The sequence below is a fragment of the Corvus kubaryi genome, unplaced genomic scaffold (assembly GCF_017639235.1).
Source record: "Corvus kubaryi isolate FWS band 111438036 unplaced genomic scaffold, C.kubaryi_AGA036_p1.0 70, whole genome shotgun sequence".
Taxonomy (NCBI): Eukaryota; Metazoa; Chordata; class Aves; order Passeriformes; family Corvidae; genus Corvus; species Corvus kubaryi.
This window is the reverse complement of record NW_024582058.1, coordinates 741,620-759,799: the sequence shown is the minus strand read 5'-3', so window position 1 is coordinate 759,799 and position 18,180 is coordinate 741,620. Positions and strand designations below refer to the sequence as shown.

The window sequence follows — 18,180 nt, the reverse complement described above, 5'->3', positions numbered from 1 at the left end:
CTTGGGTCAAGGGGGTCACTTGGTATTTGTTTCATGAGCCACTCGATGAGGAGGGTGCTTGGCTGAGCTATTTTGCTGCTACAGCAAAATGAGGTTTGCTCTTGTGTGTGGAGGACAAAATCTGCTTGGGGCAGCATAATTTCATCTCTTCTGGTTTTCCTAGGTATATTAAGGTCTTTATTTGGGTGGGAAGGAGGGAACAAGGATAACATTTGAGCATTTCTGCTGCAAATTCTTCCAGTAGAGATTAAAAAAGAAACCAGAAATAACAAGTTGTGAATGTCATAATTTCATGTTCAGTCTTGTCATGTTGATTTCATGTTCATTCGTATCACACTGTGAATATCCCAAGTGGAGCCATTGCCTCTTAGCTCTACATGTAGGTAATTATTTCCATAGAAGTTGTGGGGCCGTCTGTCTAGCCGCTGCTTTGACATCTGTCATCGTGGCACTAAATTGCTTTGTAAAACCTATTACTTTGGGATATAGTATAGTGTCTCTTAATTGCACCACTTGCTTCTCCTGTCTGAACAGAGCCTACTTTTGTTTCCGTCGTTAATGGTGAGGCCCTGATGGCAGAGTGATGCTGTAAGTTCATTGATTGGAGGGCAACTGCTCTGGGATTACACAGACATACTTGGGCCTTGTATTTTATGACAAGCATGAGTGCCAAAAAGGCCTGGGCTTTGACTTGTGTGACTTAATTCTCTGGCCGGCTGTTGAGGCAGTGGTGTAACCATTGCAAACAAGCTCTCTGTGTTTTTCAGCTTCCTACGGATGCTGAGCGGTTGCTCTCTGCTAAATGCAGGCTATTGAGTGTAAACTTCTGTGGCTCCCCAAAGGATCTCTCAGGCTCAGCAAATCCTTCACCTCTCCCTTTGGGAATATTGTTTTCTGACTCTCTGTGCTGTCTTGTAGTTAGGATATACATCTAACCCACGATGCGGGATGCTGGTTAATAATTTACGATAAATATATTCTTTACCTTTCCTTGGCAGACAATGCCATTTAGGTGAAAAATGGCTTAAATATTTTACACAAATGACTTCTAGATATTGTAGCTTTTGCAGCTAATGAAAAAAATTTTTGTGTTCACCCCAAACAGCTAATTAATTACTGAAGGCAGCTGTAAAAGGTACAAAGTTCAGATTGAGCAGTGCTTATTGCCTCAAGCCTAAAAACCTGAGACTGGCTCTTTAACTGCTCATAAACACAATATATACTTATATAAAGCAGAGAAATGCTTTTGAACTTAGGGGTTGTATTGTATGTAGTCACACAGCATTCCATGATTTATAAAAGATGTCTTACATTTATAATATTCAGCTCTGCTAATCTGCTTTTGGAGACACAAAATTAGACTGTGGTCCTGTGGGATTCATTTCAGCTGAACTTAAAATTAACAGTTGTTTCTTGCACACTGAAAATGCACTTTTTATGTGCAAGTGCATGTAGCTAGAAATAGAAAATGAACAAGCTGAGCAATTTGTATACCAAAGCAATAGGCTGTGCACATTCCCGAAGAATAGGGATAGCCAGTAGGTATGAATATCTGGAGGTAATTCCATTTGCCACCAACTGAACCTCAGCTATTCCTTTTCAGCACCAATATGGTGGGTGCCTATTGTGTAAATCAACCGATAATATTTACAAATGGAGCCCTTAACACTCTGACTTTTTATCAGATTTTTTTTTAAATTCAGTGGAGCACACAGTGCGGTACCTTCCTTCTTGAAATTCATATGGTTCCCGCTGTGATTGACAGGGTACAGCTTCATTATGCAGTTGGCTGGATGGGCCAATTATAGCTATGAATGTGTAAAAGGGGTGAATGAGAGAAATGTGTAATTGATTCTGGCTGTGGTTCATTAATAGTGTGAATGCGCCACACTCACATCTGTAAGGGAAAGAGTCAGAGAAACTTATTTGTACTTTTTCAGTTGTTTGGAAAAGCTCACTGTGATAATATTTTCGCCATCTAGTGTCACATTTTCAAAGAACAAGGGAAGAGTAAATTACATTGAAAGTAATTTACATCAGTCCTCCAGGTTGGTTTTTGAAGCACAGTCACTTCTCTTCATCTTTCTCAACTGGCAGTTGTGTTTCATACTTGCCCCCATGCTGTTCTGCCCTTTCTCCATAGCAGTGCAGTTAAAAACTCATGTGAGAAACAGTAAGTTAAAGTGTATGGATTGACTTTTTTAAAAAAAAGACCTGAGAAAACAAGCCTCATTGGCCTTTTATGTATAAAGTTTGTACTTTACAGCAGTTGTAGTTTCATTTCTCCTTTCCTTATAAACAGTTTTAAACCAACAGCTTTGTTAGCATTAGAAGCAGTATGATCCACTGCTGTGGCCTGAATCCCAGATGAGGATATACCTTTCTTGTGGGCTCTCTACCTCAGTGTACTATTAAAAATGTAAGCAAAAATCTCAACTCTGTGTACACAAAGGGATTTATGAACCCATGGACTGCAGCTTTCTTTTTAATGAAGTTTCCTATCAGTGAGCTTGGCTGAAAGACTGACCACAGTAAATCAGCAGCTTCACAGCAGTGCTTGCAGCTTCATTTGACATAAAAGTTAAAATACTACAAATGTGTGGTGTGTGTGGTTAGTGTGGCATTCTCTGAGAGATGACTGTTCCCTGTTTTGATCTGTTTACTTGGTTTTGAAGATCAAAAAAACATGTTTTGGTTTTTGGGAAATGTTTGCATCCCTTATGCCTGTTTGACCTCACTGAGAAGTTGTTGGACCTCAAAGGGTGCAGACACCACAAGAACAAACAGGAGCCAGCTTTCCCAGCCAAACTAAATCTTTCTGGAGTTTCTCTACATTTCCCCCAATTTAAAGCCTTTAGGTGATGAGACCAATTTGGTTTCATGCCATTGTGGCCACAGTGTACCTTCAGACCATGGTCATGCTCATCCCCATGGCGGGTGCTCCCACCTGCCTTGCTGCTGCAGTCAGTTTGCCTTCTCTGGTGAAACTCATTCCTGTGTATGTGTCCTGTGACAATCCTTTACTGTTCTGTTTTCCTTCAGAAAGGCCGTGCTCTTCCCCAGGGTGGATTCTTGTTCTGGCCGGGTGTGGAAGGTGCCAGCTACGGCTTGCACATCCATGGTTGTCCTTGCCAGCAGTGCTGGAAGTTTACATTTGAGGCTGGCTGCTGTAGTGGGTTGGCAGAAGAGCAGGGCAGCAGTTCTGCCCTGAATTTTCTTGTGGACAAATGTCTTAGATCTCCCCTATGGCACATGATCCTCCATCCTTCAGCTCTCTGTGGGGGATAATGTGTGAGTGGAAAGGAAACTTTACTGTGACAGCCAAGCTTGAGGTTTGACAGTCTTTGTTGATATATTAAAAATAAATGGTGCTGCTTCAGCCTGTGAAGTCTGATTCTCAGGTAGTAGCTGCATGGGCTGAAGGAGGGGGAAGATCTGTTTTGTTTCTGGTTTGTTTCCTTTATGCCTGTGTAATCTCAAAGGGTTTTTCCTGCCTGCAAACCTTAAGGTATTTTGGAATAGCTTGAGCAGAATAATATGTAGTTTAGGAAATGTATGTTTTACTGATTTTATTGACAATGTACAACAATAAAATTATTACTTCCCTGTTTGTCTGCCAACCATAAAGCACTGGCATATTAGTAATGGTGCTCTGCTAATAAAATCTTTATCATGTGTTTCAGAAAAATAATGTGCCTAAGAAAAGCATTTCTTTTCCAATAATATGCTGCAAACAATTACAGTATTTGTGATATTTTATAAACCAGTTCATAGAATCATAGAATGCCTTGGGTTGGAAGCAGCCTTAAAGATTATCTAGTTCCAAAGCCCCTGCCATAGGATGCTTCCCACTAGATTGGGTTGGTCAGGGCCTATTCAATTCATAACCGTCTTCTGTGTCCTGTCTAAAGAGCCACCTATGATGGAAAAATTAAAACATAAAAGCTAATAACTGCATGAAAGGTTACCTATTTACATGAAGGGTCTGGTGCAGTAATATAGGATGGCTGACAAGGTGCTATGAAAAAGTCTAAATTGGGAAATTCTGAAATAAAGATGACAAAAACATTCTGAAATTATTGAGCTGCGGCTTAAAACTAGTGCTTAATTATGAAAGACTAAATGAATGGAGTTAAAGATTTAGTGAGTGAAACGCATCTAGAAATTACACTGTGGGAGTTTTATACAGAAAGACCCCAGCAAGAATTTGGTACTTGATCTGTTCCCCAAAATTCCTTCTTGCCTTTAAGTAATCAATGAATAATTTAAGCCATTATACTTCAGCTTTCAAGGAGCTGCACCTTGAAGTGCAAGAAACTCAGCCTTAGCCAAAAGAGTGAAATCTTTATGATTCTTTTCTTTTGTTATTCATCCTTTACACATTCTTTTCAAGTTAGTTTTATAGTTGTTCCTTTATTTGCTTGTTGGCTGCTTGGCATTGTGAATTTGAAATTCATCGTGATAGCTCTGATCTTGGTGTCTGTAAATGTAGAGTGAACTTGACTGAGATGAGACTCAGGAGTATATTCCTTTAGGCTGGAAAAGACCTCTAAGGTCATTGAGTCCATCCTGTAACCCAGACTGCCAAGTCTAATGTTGAATCATGTCTCTGGCTCAGTAATTAAAGTTCACCTGTCGTAAAATAAAAAAACAAGAGAAAAAAGTCAAGAGAAGGGTTTTTTTTTCCTTTCTCTGAAGTTGCCAGCAGTTCCAAATAGAAATGCTCCTTGGAATGTTTTAACCTCCAGGAAACTGCTATAGTCATGAACAGAAATTACAGTCTTTGCTAATGAAAGTACTCACACAATCTTATCTCTGCACACAGAAGCAAATTTTAAACTAGCTCTTTCCTTTTTTCAAGTCCTTTCTTAATAGTTCTCAGTTTATGATAGTACTTAAAACACATCTAAGAGTATAACTCTTTTCTGAACTCAGAGGTTGTTTTAGTGTCCTGCTGTCATCTTGGCTCATCAGTGGATAAAGGCTCAACACCTACTTGATGGTTCAGTTGTAGGGAGGGTTCTCTGGAGTCGCTATCTGGCAGCTGTGACATTCAACAGAAATTATCCAATCTGTCCATCTTGTTCCTGCAACTGGAGAAAATTACTGTGATCAAAATGGAAAGAAGAGTACCCAACCTTTTATTTACTTCCCAGGAGGCAGGTTTTCTGTAGCAGTTGGGAAGTTCAGCTCTATGCTGGTTTGAGACAAATTTGGAGGAAAATATCCTCTGATAGAAGGCAGGTTAGAGCCGCCCCTCCCCCACCATGTTCAGGAAAAAAATTTCCTTGGAGGAAAGTGAAGGAAAAAACCTTATTTATTTAACAAACACACGGGAACAGAATAATAATGTTAAATAATAAAACCTCTCACTGTGGAGAGAAACCTGGGAAGATTTCAGAGTCCTTCTGTAGATGTGGTCTCTCTCTTCCTCCTCCTCCTCGGAGCTGGGTCGTGGGCCAGCTTCCGAGGCCTCAGTGGAAAATTCTCCTGATGTGGTCTGATGTTGAAACAGTCCAGAAGAGAAGAAGGGAAAAACTGAAGTCCCAGGAAAACGAAGTTCAACTCTCTGTCTCCCTCCAGAGAAAAGGAGCCAAAAGCTGGCTGAAAAAAAGAGATGGCTGCTTCCTCCACTCTTGCTGCTGCAGAAGCAGAGGAGTGTGTATGTGTGTCCTTGAACACCTGCTTTGAAAAGTCCGCTCGTTTTTTTTCTCTCTCCCTCCTCTTGGGCTCAGTTTAAAGGCACAGAAAGGTGCAAGATTCATTTCTGGGCATAGAGCGGCGATAGGGGATATAACATCAGGAAGTCACCCCAAGACAAGCTCTTATAGGTTTCAGTTTCCATCACAGTGAACTCCTCAGCATTTCTGGGCACTGGAAATTAGACGTGCTTTTATTTCCTGATCTATCAATACTCAGTGGCTAATGTATAGAAAAATTTTTGCATTTTTCAGAACATTATGGCTCAGCATTAAAGCCACCTTTAATGTAGCAGAGAGCAGGACTTGACAGAGTTAGAAAAAAAAGACAGTGTACATTTTAATGTTAGTTTGTCCATTTTCCCTTATGCTTTGGCATATGTTGGATGGAGATCATCAAAACCAGCTTGGACAAAGAATAATGGTGTTAATTCTGTAGGATTTGTGAGTAAATTAAAATATTCTGGAGTGTAGCAATAGCAGATGTTGCTTGGAAACCTGACCCAGACAGGACAGAAACACAACCTAAAAGGGGACAAGCAGTACTGCAGTTGAAAGTGTTGGCCTAATCCCTGTTTGTGCAACACTGAAAAAAAAAAATAAATAGTGCCACTGTTTATTTCTGCTATATATTATAGGAAATTATAATGAAAGGGAAAAAAAAGAAAGTCTGCCACCATAACTAATTTTATTATGTTCACATGTACTATAGAAGAATGATGTTTAAAAAGTAATTGTGCTTCATAATAATGGGGGGATAGGAAGGGGGGAGATAAAAAACAGTCATAGTAACTTTTAATTTGTAGTTTTCTTTTCAAGATTTTTTTACTCCAGGCTCTTAAATTCCTTCTTCTTATAGCATTTTAGAGACTTTGATTGACTGCAGCATCTGATTTTGATGACTCCAAAGGCCATGTTTTGTTGCATGGCGTCTCCATCTGGTCTGATGTGAGAGGAAAGCACATTTTTTGAATAACCAACACATTCCTAAGTCACAGCTTTTCTTCTTTTCACATGGTTGCTGGGGAAAAACAAAGATGACCTGTGTATCGCCAACGATGTGCTGAGGTTCTGTGTAGTGAACTTTCCCAGTGAGTGGACTTCGAGGAGTGAGAACAAGTGTTTCAAAGTTCTACAGTATTTACAGTTGTAGAGGCTGAAGATTTAGAGGATTTCTGCAAACCTTTCATCTCTCCTGCATGTGCATTGCAGTAGACATGTAACAAGTATTCATTGTATCTTTCTCATTTTCTCCTTTAGTCCAAATTCTTCAAAATTTAACCTTTACTGATGTATGTTTAATTATCGCACATGAGGATTATAATGTGTTTTCCAGTTAAATACATTTGCTTGCATTGTTATTCATACCATTGTGTATAGCAACAATACCAGATTGAATTGATGTGTGATACAGTAGCATCTTTAATGTTTATCTTCTTTTTTTATTCACTGCAGATGTGATCCATACTGTTGGGCCGATTGCAAGAGGCCATCTCACCGACACTCATAAAGAAAACTTAGCAAGTTGCTATAAATCCTCTCTGAAACTGGCAAAAGAAAATAACATCAGATCAATCGTAAGTATCGTGGGAGAACACATTGTTTTTTCTAATTTGGATCTTAGTTTCCTTGATGTAGAATAATTATGATTGTAAGCTTCCAGATATATTTCTTGCTCTTTATGATGCGAAAACCCAAAAATTTAAACATTATTTGGCCAAAACAATTGCTAGATGAAAGGGCTAAGCTTATTTTAGGAGTTAGGGAAAGTGTGCCTGGTAGTAGGAGTACAAACAGCTGTCTCATTAAAGAGGGGAGGAAGCTGGTCCCATGGCTCATTCTTATACTGTATTATTTATTAAGAAAACCCTTAGAAGCCACTGGTCAGGAGGATAACTGCATGCAGTATAGCCTCCTAAATAGCTGAGAAGTGACTAAGTTGTTGCTTATTCTACCCATTAATATTTCTTCCTGAAAATAAGGGTATTGGTCAATTGTCACTGGTTCTAGCACCTTCTCACCAAAATCGATCATAAAATAGCCTATTATATGATATTTCATTGAACTATTTTCTTGGTTTTGGCAGCAAAACTTCAGGAGGAAACACTCCGGAGTGAGTGTCTCCTCCAAAGGGAAAAGGGCCTCCCCTTTTCCTCCACCAACAAGACAAGTGGGTCACAGCAAGTGAAAGTGGAAAAAAAGCAAACTGTTTATTAACACAAACAAAACCGGGTAGAACAGGGGAAAAAAAAACCCTCAGAATACAACAAATTCCCGGGGAGGGAACAGACACACGGACTTGGACCAGCAGGCTCCCCAGACTGGCGAGGAGGGAAGGGACGCAGTGAGGCAAGGGGAAGGGAAGGGCAAAAAGAACAAGAAAAACCAACAGAACGTTTTTCCTGCTAGCCAGAACACAAAAGAAACCCAAAGAGCAGCACAGTGCTCCTGGCGCATCCCTCCCGAGCCCTGCCGAGCCCCACAGAGCCCCTGAGCCGTTGGGCCCAGCCCTTTGAACCGCCCCGCACTCGGTCCCGTGGCCCCGGCCCCCGGGGCCATCGTAAAGGCACAGCGTCTTTGGACATTGAGCAGACGGTTAAGGAATAAAGTGGCCTCATAACGTCACCCCAGGACAACTATACAGTTCCTTGAACTTGAAATACATGGTACGGTTTTGTACCTCAAAGTGCCAAATTTTCAAAGGCCACAGAGAAAAGGAGCTTTTCCCTTTCCCGCTCCAGAGATTTAATTCTGTAGCTCACACCATTGCAGCTTAAGTCTTCAGATATGCATAGGTTAGTTCCTTGTAGCATTCTGAGCCTGACTTCACACTTTTGGGGTCATTTTGGCTCGTTATATGATAGCACATATGTTTGGCAACTTAGAATGAAAACATACAATCTTAAAAAAAGGTAAGCTGAACCAATGGTGTTATAGGAGGGTGTAATATACAGTAAGGGAAAGCTATTAACACTGAAATACCACAGATGGAAAATAAAGCTTTTTGAGGAGAGGGGCAGGACAGTTTGTAGGGCTTTGAATCCAAGTTAGATATGCCCTTCAGAGCCAAACCTGATGAATATCACTTATTTCTTTCTTTTTGGTGAGAGCTGTGATCTTCAACACTTTTTGTGCTCATGACATCCTCTCTCTGCTTCTCAAAATGATGTCCAGCAATCCCTCTTTTTGCCATTATACAAACCATTGTGGGGTTTGTTTTCTTTGGTGGGTTTGGGTTTGTTTTTTTTTTAATTCTAGGCATAAAAAATAAGAACTGAAAACAACCTTGGGTTGGTGGGCATGTTTTGGACCTTTTCTGTTGCCATTTAAACACCCAAGGATGTTCATGTCCTGCTGTGATTCTCATTGGAGACCGTAAGAGCTTTGTGCAGTTGCTCCTACATCCATCCTTGTTTCTGCCTGTGCAAATACAGGCTTTTGGGGCACTCAGGTTAGTGTGAATAAAGTTCCTAACAGGATGTGGGAACAAGAAAATAGAATAATAATTATGAAAGGGTGTAAAAAAGAATATTGAAATAACAAAGGAAAAACTTTAGTAGGCATTGGTCAATGCAGGTAATGCTTGTATCTGTAAGGAGTCTGTAATTTTTAGGACATTCTGGGTGGTAGTATGCTGTTTAACATGGAATAATTAAAAGGAATTGTACTCATGGAAACTAGCCTGATATTTTAATAAGAAAAGATAACCACAGGAGAAATCATCCACAGGTTATTTCCTTGCTGGTTAAGTGTTGTTGACTGTGCACCTGTTTGAGATAAAAAATACTCAGCACCCAGACTTGCAGAACACAGCTGCACAAGCTGAACAGGAGCCAAGAGCCATTCATTCATACCATAGCATTTAGTAGCTTAGCAAGCAATATGGATTTTAAAGTCCGCATGACAGATCATGGACTGTTCTGAAAAGCCCTAAGTCCAGTGAATTCAATGATGCCTTGGGAAGTGAAGGCTACTTGAGTGTCTGTCCTAATGAACAAATCAAGCCTGGAGAAAAGTAAAATGTATAATTCATTCAATTAGGGAGCAGTAGATTTCTGTGAGTCTGAAGGCACAGAATGCAAAGTGTAAGTGGGTTTCACAAGATCCAGTATAGTAGGCATAGAGGGAAAGGAAAGAAAGTGAATAAAAATATCTGTAGATTTCTGAGGCTTGCAGAGACCCGATAGAGGGAGCAAAGGATTCAAATTGACTCAAACAGACATTTGAGTGTAGACTGGATTATGACAACAGAAATATTTGCAGTACAAAGAAGACAGACAGAAATTGAGGGGGGGGGAAAAAGGTTACCCATGTAAAATAAGCAGAGAAAATCAGCTGTGCTGCTGGATGGCCTATTTTGGCTTCCTCTTCAACAAGAAGTTTAAATAAGTGTGTGAAAGAGAAAAACAAGGAATTTAAAAATAGATAATGAGTTAAAGCAGGAAAAGCCCTATATTTATGACTCGTAAATAAATAGGTATTGGTGATAGCAAGTTGCAGTATGCTAAAAGAATTAACTAAACCAGAGAGCATTGGTGCACTAGCAATTTTAATAACTGAGAAGGAAGCAGGAAGACATTAAAGGATTGTAACTGCACAGATGTGTTACCTTCAAAACAGAAAGGACAGTAAGTCTAGAAATTCATGTAAAAACAGGAAAAAGCCTGACCACAACTGAAATTATTTTGAACGTGAATTGTGTCAAAGGAGTTAGAATTGCTGGAGGCATTATGAATAGAGAGTGATGATGAATGGCAATGTATTGAGCTGGACCGAAGCATGCAGGGTGACTCAGGGTGCACCACTAAATGCAGTTTAATTTAACATCTTAATGATTTTTGAAGAGTACATGAACAGCTCATTAATTACATTTACAAATGATACTACAATAGGCAGTGTTGCAAGCACTAGAAAAGGACAGAGATATATGATAACAATTGATTGGAATCTGTGAATATAACCTCATCATCATCCACTCCAGTACCAGAAGGGAGTTTCTGCCTTTGTTGCAATGGAAGAGAGGTCAGAAATGGAGCTGAAAGCTACAGAGAAACTCAGCACAGGAATAGATGGAGTAGCATCTGGTAGGGAAAAATAACCCAGTTCACAAATAGTCAAAGTGTGTCAAAAAACCTGCACAATGAGGAAATGGTCTTGAATAATCAGTCTCAAATTTGATATACTTAAAGCAGTTACTTGTTTCACTATTACATATTGTTGATCTGCCTATGATGAGAAATGATGGATGCCATAGAGATTGTATTTCAGTTCAGAGTGGACTGGGGAGGACAGGAATAGGATTCAAAATAGACCCAAACTCTCTTACAGGTATGTGTATGTAGTAGTTTTACACACTGAGGAAGGGAAGCAATAGCCTTGAAATACTGTGTGAATTCTGAGGTGCAGCTTTATGGAGGGAGAAGAGAACAATATCATTGCGTGTATGACAACAGGGCAATTGTGTGGTGCAGCTGATAGTAATTTAGGTTGCGTTCACATCCAAGGTGTCCAGGCGTGGATGAGAGCAACTCTGGCTAACTCCTGAGGGAGCACTGATATATCATCTGATCACGTTATCATCTTGGTATCAAAATAAAAAGAAGATGGGTACAACTGAAAATGAGATGAGGGAATGTAATAAAATGCCAGTCAGAGTGATTGCTAAGGCTTATAATCCACTGGCAAGCCCAGCCGTGGGTGAGGATCTGCATAGCCATTAAGGCAGGAAGAAAAGCCTCAGGAACAAATTTGATCATCTGCATGATTGCTCAGAGAAATCACACAGCCCCTGACATTTGTCTCCTGAGCCTGTTTTCTCAAACGTTTTATATTCAATATGAGGTTTCAAATGCCATATCAGCTATTTTGTACAGAGTTTGTCTCTCTCAGGTCATCTGCTCCATCTGCCTTCTAGGTTGCCGAAGTTTGTGTTAGTGTTTGTCCTTGTTATCTTGCATTCCCAAATCCACGCGTTGCTTTTCCCTCACTTGTTCATGTAGCTGTGCTCCCTCGAGGACACTTGAGCTGCTGTCTGACTATTTGTGTGGTCAGGGTGAACCTTTTGTATTGGATAAGTCTTATTTATACAATCCTCTGTCTGGTGAAAGAGGATACTTGAGACGGGTTTCTGTTTATCTCCACTTAAGTTGGTACAGCTGAATGAGAGAAAAAATACTTAGGGCAATTCAAAGAGAGTAAAGTTAGCATTTGAGCAAATTAATTTTCTTAAATGTTCAGAGTAATCTCTTAATAATAAAAACTTTGTATTTTGATGTTGGTCTCTTGCACAGTACTAGGGATTGCTATCATGCATCAACTAAATCTCTGCTGCCTGAAACACTGGAAATACATTATAGGTACCGAATCTTTACTGAAAGAAGATATAGTAAAAAATAGTCTAATAGATGCTTTTTCCCCGTTTTTCTGTACTGGTTTTCTAAGTAAGAGTTTTACGGGCCAATTAATTGTTGGGTTATCAGGCAGACTTGGGGAGTTGTAATCACTGTTTTCAGATTTTAAATTGGTCCCCTCTTTACACAGTCTTTGAAATTATTTACTCTGTATGCTCCTAAGTTTTTCATGGGACCTCTCATCCTGCTTTTCTTTGCATGCACTGCTTTGAAGCCATCTGATACCCTGGAAGCTTTCTGAACATCAAACGCTTCCCTGCCACCTATTTCATTCAGACTTAGCTTGTGATTAAAAAAATTTCAATCAATTGCTGTCAGTCAGAGCCAGGATTGCAGTTAGACAGGGACTTTATGAACTGCACAGAAAATACGAAAAGATGGTGTGTGTTGCTGTGGGTGGGATCCAAGCCAAAAGAGCTGCAGTGTGTTTGCAGAGAAGAAAAGCTGGTGCTGGTCCCTCACTCAGAAGGCAGGGCAGGCTTCCTCCACAATGGTTAAGGAAATGGAGGAGTTCTGTTTGGGACTACAACTCTGCTGTTGTTCAGGACTATGTTCAGAATTGCAGTCTTCAGGAACACTTCATGTTGGCAGGGGGTGAATTGTAAAGCTTTAACAAGAAGCATTTCTTTAGCCCACAACCTCTGACCTCCACTTCGAGGGAGAATTATGGGGGACCAAAAGGGGCAGGAGGAAATCCTCTAAGAATGTGGCTTTTTGAGTTCCAGAAGGAGCTCTGCTTATCACCAACAAATGTATTAACAACATTATATACAAAATACAGATTTTTTCCTATTGGTCCCCAAAGTTAGGTAGGGAAGAGTTCATGCAGTTCTAGAGTCTTACTAGATTAGCTTTGCTGTGGCATTAAAAAAACACCACACCAAAAAGATCAGTCTCTTTCTGCCTGGGTGTTTGTGCTGTGAATGCAGAAAGTTGTCCTGCTCCAGGGAAAACCTCTTAGCTGGACTTCTCAGAACAACCAGACTGCTCCTCCTGTCTGAAGTACGTGAAAAGGCAGAAGGCCATCTCGAAATATCTCAGCAGTGAGGGCCTATTCAAGGGCTGACTTGCTCATCATCAGGTCGAGTGGAAAAGCCATTGCTTGGTGATGAGATGGCCAGTGACCTGTAATGATGGGATATTTCTGGGAGAGTAGATTGTCTCTTTGGGCTCTGAATAAAGTGTGTCCCTCCTGTGCACACAGCTTAATACTGCATTTTTGGGAGCTTTTTTACAAAAGCATGTTGAATAGGATCAGGACATGCTTTTTGAAATCCATGCTTTGCCTCCATTTCTGGGGTCTTCCGTCACTGTGTACAATGCATGATACTAGCTGTGCATTTCCAGGGGCTTTACAATTAGAGTATTACTTTAGGCTTTGTTAGATAAATACTTCTTTCATTTGTAATTAAGTTAATCTACAGGGAATTTCAACATGTATCCTTTTTGTAGGTGTTTTTCGTAAACAAGAGTCATTTAATTATATTTTGTCTGATTAGCAAATACAAATACTAGTATAACTTGTACAGAAACACAACTTAATAATTTGTACAGAAACACAATTATTCAGAGCAGCATATGAAAATACATCAGGAAAGGTACCTGCCACTTACCTGTTGCTAGCACTTAGGAAACAAACAAATTTTTTCATTGTCTAAAATATTTGTCTCCACCTGTAATTAGGGATTTTAAAAATAGCTATGCACCAATATTCTTGGTATTTGTATCCACTTTCAAGAGGAAGCTGTACTTCTGCTAGGCTGCCCAGTTTCATTGAGCTTCATTTGAGTGGAGACACGTTTAGCCTCTGTGATGCCTGAATCTTCAACTATAACTCATAGACTGAAGTTTTCAGTATCTATTTCAAACCCAGTGTGTTCTCAGCTCCTCCTGTTGTAAATTATAAAATTCATGAAAGAGGAATTTTGTCTGAATTGTAGGAAAATGCTTAAAAAGGTGCACTATTGTGTATTGGTCTAACAATTTGGTTTGCACTCTTGCCTTTACCTGTCTTGTTCTCTTATGCTGTAGAGTTATGTTTTAGGGAAAAGTAAAGTGATTTTTTTATTATTTCCAAGGAAACTTATTTCTTGCTGAGAATGTTGCCATAGCAATGAGTTCTAAGTCTGAAATTCCTACAGGTTGACTTTATCATCTTGTTTTCTGATATAGATTCATATCCATCAATCAGAAGAGTTACTTTGGAGGGAAATTTTCACAGTACCATAAATCCACTTAATTTGTTTCTTCGAAACACTTGTTTAACTTCTAAGCTATGATACGATTGATGTTATGTTTTTAGACTCAGTTTTCTCTCCAGCTTAGCCTTCCTCTTTTTTTTTCTCCTTTTTAGCTTTCTTTTCTTAGATATTTTCCAGATAATATCCTTAAAAATTAATCTACTTACTACTTTTAAGTTTTTCAGTTTGCTTAATCATCACATTGGCATCAAATGAGGGGTTTGTGATCTTTCCTTGTGGTACCAGAAATTATTATAGTTTGCCATACTTTTCTTAATCAAAGGTGAACCTGCTGCTTTGTTTTGGATGTGCTTCCAACCATTTCTTCCAAAATGATCCTGGTAGATTGACTTGCAATCCTGTTTCTTCAGTAAGGGTATCATTAAATGAAATGTATTCAGTGAGATCAAGTGTAAATTGCTTCACCTAAAAATAGAGATGCTCATTCAATTGAGAAAGGCTGAGGAATGACTGAAGCACTGGGCAGAGATTCCTCAGAGAATAAGCTTAAGTTTGCAGTGGATCATGCACTGGAGGTGGGGTGAGAACCTCACACTGGTATGGGAAAACCAAGAAAGGAGCAGTTATGACAATTAAACAGGAAAAATTGTGAAGCTACCTGTTGTGGTACTGTGTCCAGTGTGGGCAAGACAGTGTCTTAGCCAGAAATGGAGGTAGAAGGATGCCAAAAGTAGAGTGACAGTGAAAGGATTTTAAGCCCAGAGTAAAGAAGACTAAAGATGAGGAGAGGAAGATAAAAAAACCCTAATACATAAGAAACTACTGAGGAGTAAAAGTAAATTTTTGTCTGGGCTGGAGACAGGACAAGAAGAAACAGACTGAAGTTATAGGACTGGACATTTAGGTTAGAGATTATGAGTAATTTCCTAACTGGAAGGTTGGTAGAACATTAGGAAAATTGCTTAGGAAAGTTGTGGTTTCCCCAGTATGTGTAGGTGGGCCATCACAAGCATTTAAATTTTGATTCTGCTGCTGTGTGGTTATATATGCAGTATATATTTCCTAGGAGGAAGTGGATTTGTTTGATTTGATGCTTGAAATGTATTACAGTGTTTGCTTACTATGGCTAAGAGTGGCAGAAGCAGCTCAGAGGGATACAATGATCCATTGTGAATATGTTTTACAGCAAGGCACCACACAGAAATTTTTTGTTGTAACAGTGATGATGGTGTGACCTGATGTGATTCTCCCTTTTTCTAAAGTATGTAGTGGAGTATGTATGTGATGCCTCCTGAATAGGAATATCCACCCCTCCCCTTAGGGATGAACACCTTAGCTTAGGTGCTCAGAAGTGTTTTGAGTACAGACAGGGACAGGAATAGCCCAAAACTAAGCAAGTGCTTGAAACTCTGCCAGCAGATGGATCTCAGCATGCTGGGGCTCAGATACTGCACCAAGGGGCATTAACAGAGGACAAAAGCTAATACAGCCCTTTCACACACCTCGTTCATCTTGGACCACAAACAATCTAGATGGTATAAAGAAATAATTGTGGTGCTTTAATAAGCTGCATTACTAGGCAGTCTCAGTTCTCAGTTTTGTTGTTCTGTGATGTTACTGTTGTAGCTGTTTTGTAACATGGTGATCTTTGTGATGAGAAGAGGGAGAAAGGTGAGTTATTTTTGGGGAGGGTTTAATGAAATACTGACTAAACACTTTGGAAAAAAACCACCCTGAACTGGTGCGGAAAAAAACCAAAATTATTTGTTTGGGAATAAATTCTGCAAGTTTGTGTATGTGATGGGTTTAATGTGTGATAATTTTCCAATCACCCTGTGGGAATTCTGTGCTTAAAAGGGTGAGACTTTCTAGAAACACTGCCTGTTGGCTCAATAATTGGGCAACTGTCTCATTAGGAAACGATAAAGTACAGATCTGTCAGACAGTGGACCACAATGTTGGTTATATGAGACAGCTCATAAAAGCCAGGGATTGCTGGAAAGTCTACATCATAAAATGTGAAGGAAGAGAATTTTTGATGTTTCTGTGAAGAGGATATCATGCTTCATTTGGATTTAAAAAGAATTTAAAAAACTAATAAAAGTAGACTAGAGGTATTCTTATTTGCATGCACATCTCAGCTGTGCAGAGTCAAGCATTTAAGAAGCTTGTCATATTTGAATAGCACATTCTTGTAATGGAAATTAATAGTAAAAGTTGATGGCATATGCAAATTCCTATCAAATCCCAGAGAACTGGTGAGCTGTGGCCATCAAGCTCTGTGCAGTCATTGTTGTCCTTGTATCTTGCTTCCTTTCATTGACCTATTCCCTGTCACCTTGTTGGCAATTTGTAGGCTCTTCAGGAGGGCTTGTATTTGTTCTGTAAGGTCAATCAGTGCAATCCCTGTTAAGTCTCATGGGATTCTCAGCAACAGCAGTAATGCAAAATAAAAGTTGCAACAGGGTTGTTTTTTTTGGGGGGTGTTTTTGGCACTGACTGCAGTGCCATCACCAGAAGTGGAGTCAAATTCTGCTGAAATTAGAAATTGCTTATTTGCGGGTTTTTCTCTTGGAGGTACCTTCTGTGATGCGTAAAAATGAATGAAGGGCTTTCTGGCAGATAGTGACTTATCAGTACCAGATTTTTTTTTCCCTTGAAATTTGATGTTGAGGAAGAGAACGTGTGATACTGCATTTTAGCACTCCCAAGGTCCCTGTCACTTGGTGTTTTTTCATCTGTTAATTTTGAAACACTTCTGTACATCCCATTTGCATCTTTTAAACATTAACTTATCTTTGCAAAGAACAAACAATAGCATGAAATTTTTATCTGTTTTTTTACTTGAAATCAGTCAATTTTTCAAATAGCAAATTAAAAAAGCAGTCATTTTGAACATTGTTTTCATATGTACATAGCTAATATGAAGCAAAGAAATGAGCAATTAAAAGCATAAATTACTCTGTGTATTAGATGGTCATCATAATACTTACATAGGTTAAAAAAAAATCATGACAGCATAATATCTATTTAGGATCAGAGTAGATATATTGGAAAGTAATTTTGCAGAATAATCAGAAGGGGCATGCTTTTGTCACCTTATTTGACAACTCATTAAATATGATTTTCCTGAATTGCTAGTAGTTGCTTGGAGCAATTTACATTATGCAGAAATTATATATTGAATCATGGTTACATATAAAGAAACAGCCATGTTCAGTAGTCAGCTACAGAATTTATACCCTTACCTGAGAGGTTTTTTAATATTATTACTGTGGGATGATGTCAGGTTATCTTTTAAGGTCTCTAAAGCATTAAACCACTGTAATTGGAGTAATATAATTTAAGTAATATGACTGGTATTTATCCTGATGAAATACTAATTTCTTTCATCTGAAAAACTGTTCTTACCAAATATAAAACTACATGCAGTCCATATTCAAGTAAACAGTTTAGCAGCCTGATTTTTCAAGGCTGACTCCCATATCAACTCCTAGTGATGCCTGTCAGTTAGGATTTAGAGTTTTGTTTATAGCAGAGATGAAAACAAATATAACAAATAGAGTTAGTTGCTTTGGTAACAGAAAATATGATATAAAAGATGTTATTGTAGCGTTTTTGTAGTATGACTTCCTGTGGCTTGTCATGGAAGGGCATCACTGCTAGGGGAAATAATAATTTTAAATTGGGGCAATTATACGTAAATAAATTTTTCATTTGCTCTTGTTAAGCCTTTCCTAAAAGATGACTGCGTGAGCAAAAGCCGTAAGCCAAGGACACACATTTCTGCAGACTATATTTAGTTTTAGCACATTTAGTTTACTAGTGGTCTTACTAAAAATTATTATTTATTCTATTCTCATTGAAATA

General features: G+C 39.0%; 1 protein-coding gene across 10 annotated transcripts in view; it reads left to right on the top strand.

Moving 5' to 3' along the window:
- Positions 1-18,180, top strand: part of MACROD2 (mono-ADP ribosylhydrolase 2) — an 877,989-nt gene that overhangs the window by 493,462 nt on the left and 366,347 nt on the right. For all 10 annotated transcript variants that reach the window (XM_042049286.1, XM_042049290.1, XM_042049291.1 and 7 more), the window contains one exon: positions 7,155-7,276. In XM_042049286.1, coding sequence (XP_041905220.1) covers positions 7,155-7,276 — 122 coding nt within the window. The remainder of the gene's footprint in view (positions 1-7,154; positions 7,277-18,180) is intronic.